The sequence below is a fragment of the Anastrepha ludens genome, chromosome 5, assembly GCF_028408465.1.
Source record: "Anastrepha ludens isolate Willacy chromosome 5, idAnaLude1.1, whole genome shotgun sequence".
In the NCBI taxonomy this organism is placed as follows: Eukaryota; Metazoa; Arthropoda; class Insecta; order Diptera; family Tephritidae; genus Anastrepha; species Anastrepha ludens.
In genome coordinates, this window is record NC_071501.1 from 67223670 (window position 1) to 67228479 (window position 4810).

Genomic DNA, 4810 nt, shown 5'->3' on the forward strand with positions numbered 1-4810 from the left:
TAGACTCAATAAAGAAAAGATGTACCTATGAGCACATAAAAAATATTTTTTTTTTTTTAAGTTTAACCCTGGAAAGTCATGCCTCGTCGTTTCGACGACGCGAGTTTTTATTTTACCGTTATCGCACTGTTCCTTTGTTTGTAAGGTGCCTTTTTTTTTACAGCGTTAGTCGCTGTTGAGCTGTTGACGTTTGCAGTTGGTTGGCTTCGTACGATCTCTGTAAGCATTTATTTTTTAAAAATGCGTAGTCGAAAATACGAACGATGAACTTTGTGTGAGTTTTTCGTTCCGAAGTAATTTTTCTTGTTTATTTATCTGTTTGGTATGTACAGTTGTAATACAATATGAGTGGCAGCAAAATTTATACTGACGAAGAAATTGAAAAATTTCTTGCAATGTGCGACGACGAGAATGGATTAGACGATGAGTTAGACAACAGCGAACTAGAATCTGATGCAGAAATCGAGCAAAACGAAAGCTTAGGGGATGCAAGTTCTTCAGAAGAATCAACCGACACAGATGAAGATAACATACCTTTACATTTATTGAGAGCCAAGTCAAATATAATTTATTTTAATAAATCTATTTTGCGGGGCAAAAATAAACATAAGTGGTCAACAAAAAAGGGCAAATCTTATCGTTATGGTCTAAATGTAGTACATAAAGCTCGAGGACCAACACGCCATTGCAAAAATATAACAGACCCACTGCAATGCTTCCAAATGTTCATTACACCAGAGATCGTGGAGGAAATTGTTCAATGGACAAACATTGAGATTGCTAATCGGCAGTCCATCTTACTTGTAACTACAGATGAAGCTCAAAGGAAAGCAACTACTTCAAATGAAATGTCTGCCTTAATTGGACTCTTGGTACTAACAGCAGTCAAGAAAGATCAGCATCTGTCTGCAGATGAATTGTTTGACAGATCTTATGGTGGAACAACATATATTTCGATAATGACAAAAGCAAGGTTCAAATTTCTTATGTCATGTCTTCGATTCGACGATAAATCTGCACGCCTTCAAATAGTTGAAGACAAATTTGACCCCATTAGAAAAATTTGGGAGATGTTCATTCAAAAGTGCCGTGAAAACTATACGCCTGGAGAATACCTTACGATTGACGAGCAACTACTGGCGTTCAGGGGAAAATGTAGCTTCCGGATGTACATTCCAAACAAGCCTGCAAAATATGGACTCAAAATGGTAATGATATGTGATAGCGGTACAAACTACATGGTTGATGCTATGCCGTATTTGGGAAAAGGATCAAACAAAACCACCTTTCCACTTGGTGAGTACTACGTAAAAGAGTTGACTAAAACTGTACATGGTTCAAATAGAAACGTTACAATGGATAACTGGTTTAGTTCGATTCCTCTTGCTAAATCACTGTTATGCGAACCATATAAGCTGACAATGGTTGGAACTCTACGTTCTAATAAGCGAGAGATTCCGAGTGAAATGAAAAATATAAAAGGTCGTAAGTGTAATACGTCAATGTTTTGCTATGATAATGAGCTGACGCTTCTATCATATAAGCCGAAGCCGAGTAAAGTAATATATTTATTATCATCCTGTAATGAGGAAGGAGCAGTAAACCCCAAATCCAACAAACCCTACATGATCGAATTTTACAACAAAACGAAAGCAGGCGTTGATACTTTTGACCAAATGTGTAGTGTCATGAGCTGTTCACGCAAAACAAACCGATGGCCAATGTGTCAATTTTTTGGCATATTGAACATGGCTTTTATAAACAGCCACATTATTTATTCACACAACGTATTTCAAACAAATAAAACACCTCTTAGTCGTCCAGCTTTTATGAAAAAATTTCATTCTGCCCTTATTCAAAGTCACTTGACAAACAGACTTGAAGTACCAGCATTGTCTACGTCGTTGCGATCAAATATTGAAAATGTTATTTCTTATGATGAAAATACCGCAGATACTAATCGCCAAAAAAATTTAACAAAAAAAAGAAAGATTTGCGCAATTTGTCCCCCTGCTAAGCGACGGATGACGAAATCATTTTGTGCAAAATGTAAGAAAAGTCTTTGTGGGGAGCATAAAATAGAGCTTTGTGCCTCTTGTACAAAATGAGAACTTTCATTCCTTAAAGTATTTTATTTTTTTAGTTAATAGTATTATCTTTATGAAAAAATACCATTCAGTGAATAATATGTTATTAAATTGTTAATTTTTTTTTGTTTCTTAGTTTGTATTTTGTACAAAAGCCAAATGAATCAGAGCTGTGAAAATTTTATTTATAATAAAAAGATTTAAGAAAAACTATTTGATATTGTTTTATTTAGAAGATATATAAACAAGGCAAAGTGAATATATTGATTTTGGTAGGTTTTGATAAGTAGGATAATATATTAATGACTTTGAGTAATGCCGTCGTCGAATCGACGAGGGATGACCTCTACGTTATAAAAATAACGATGACCTTCTAGGGTTAACACGGTATTGAACTTCAAAGCCATTACAGCCAGACTCGACTTTACGTACGCAGACAAGAAACCGGTCTACATTCTAGAACAGGAAATGTCCACTCTTCGTCAAGGAACGATGACAATAACCGGATTCTATGACGAAGTGGAGAAAAAATTAACGGCGATCATGAACAAAACGTTGATGTCCTATCAAAACAAAAAGATACTGGAATCATTTAATGTAAAATACCGGCAGGACGCATTACGGGTATTCATATCCCGACTAAATCGCCCACTCTGCGATATTTTATTTTCATGAAGACCATCAGATATGGCGTCAGCCTTAGCGCTTGCGCAAGAGCTAGAGTCCAACCAGGCACGCTCGCTATTTGCACACAGATTTTCCGATGGCAGATTCCCTGACTATATTTCGCAAGCACGGGGTTTTAATAGAATGCACCCGGTAAGAAACAGTGCACTATTTTCTAGGCAATCAGGCGGGCCACCAACACAGCGACCAACTCCTATGGATGGGACCCGAGTCTCTCCAGATTCCGAGTCGTGCAAGAAAACACGAAACACGAAACGGACGCAAGTCCCACGGGTTTTTAAAAATAAAGTTTAATAAATAAAACTTTAACTTATATATTTCATTTTGCCATAACAAATAAAAATCAGTGAACTCGGTTAAAGAGTCGTTTATTATAATTTCGAAAGCCTCGTACATTTGAGCCATTGTTGCTTTTATCTACAACAGTAACTATTACGGCATGAAATCGGAATTGAACTTTCATCGAGGTCAAAAAGCTGCCGAAGCAACTTGGGATATTTGCGACGTGTGTGGAGAAGGTGTCATAGGCGAGTTTACATCACGGAAATGGTTTGCAAAATTCAAAAATGACAACTTTGACGTCGATAACACGTCCCGCAGCATAGGGCCTTCTAAATTCAATGAAGAACGTCTCAAATCACTTTTGAAGGAGACCGTCGCCAAACCAGTCGTGAATTGGCGGAAAAAATGAACTGCAATCATAAAACGATTATTAATCCCCTTAATTTAATGGAATTTGCCTAAGAATTGGGAGCCTGGGTGCCTCACGAGCTCAACGAAAAAATAGAGAAAGTCGCCTTTAATTTGCTCTCAGCATACCCACCAACGAGCAACACGGAGATGAGAAATGTACCTATACATCAGCATGAAGCAAAGAAAGGAGCGGACGGCTCCAATAGGTACGCCAAAGCCGAGTGTTAAGTCGGATCTTCATCCAAAAGAGATCATGATATGTGCTTGGTGGAACTGGGAGCGCAAGATACTCCGGGAAAGAATGTCACGGTCAACAAAGAGCTCTACATTGCCCAGCTAAACCGCGTGAATAAGGCTATTCGATTGAAGAGGCATGATCGACATGGTCAAACCATACAACTTCATGACAAGCACCATGTTGCACAAGTCGTCAAAGCCGCACTCGACTGAAAAGACCTACGAACTTACTCCCCAACCTAATACATAGAGTGCTGTGCTCATCAGAAGCAACCTTTTATATTTATTGCAAGTAAAAATCCAAACTAATGATGCATACTTTTTGAAATATTTTTCAAAAAAGGAGCTCGTTAATTTATACAAGTTAACTTCACACAAATTTAGTGCCCGCTTTGTTGTTCACACGCGCAATAAAAGTAACCAAACACCGCTTACGCTGGAATCGTAAACAACAACAACGCTCACGAGCAAACAGACATCGAACCGTGAGAAAGATACCTGCTGGAACTTGCTGACATCGCTCTACTACACCTCACTGCAATCACGCGGCCCATCCACGTGACAAATTCATGAATTCAATTGTAAACAAATTTACTTTTGTTAAAGATTGAAAATTGCAAGTTAGTCCTAAAGTAGCACTCAATAAAGGAAGCCGCGAAACTAAACTCAGTGAGTTTGTATTTGGCTAACTGGCGCCCAACGCGAATATTAAAACCGTATATTTCAATTTACGTGTTTTACTAGTACGTGCCAACGAGAATATTAAAACCGTCTTTAATAGTACGTACCAATGCGAACTCGTCCTTAAGCAGTACGAATTCACGCGCACACCAACAACCTGTAGTATCAGTTCGCAGGAACCTTCACGAAGAAATCCAGGAGGACCTTAGTAGACCGAATATGAACGGACAAACAGGATACAACCAAATGGCTCAGTGGAGACTGGTGATTTCGTTGTAAGTTAAGTTTAACATAAGGATCACAAGCAAATGAAAATTGTGAAAGAATTTTTTAAAGTTTTATAAAAAGCAAGAAAATTGATGAACCAAAATTTATACTTAAAATTAAAGAGTTCATTAACCCGGCGAGCGTAAGGTTGGGTGAAA

General features: G+C 37.9%; 1 protein-coding gene across 1 annotated transcript; it reads left to right on the plus strand.

The window, feature by feature from the left end:
* Positions 1-344: 344 nt before the first annotated feature.
* On the plus strand, positions 345-4594 carry LOC128864744 (piggyBac transposable element-derived protein 4-like). Its single transcript, XM_054104499.1, has 2 exons — positions 345-1296; positions 4449-4594. Exons 1-2 carry the CDS (start codon positions 345-347, stop codon positions 4592-4594), a joined length of 1098 nt encoding a protein of 365 aa, XP_053960474.1.
* Positions 4595-4810: the final 216 nt, after the last annotated feature.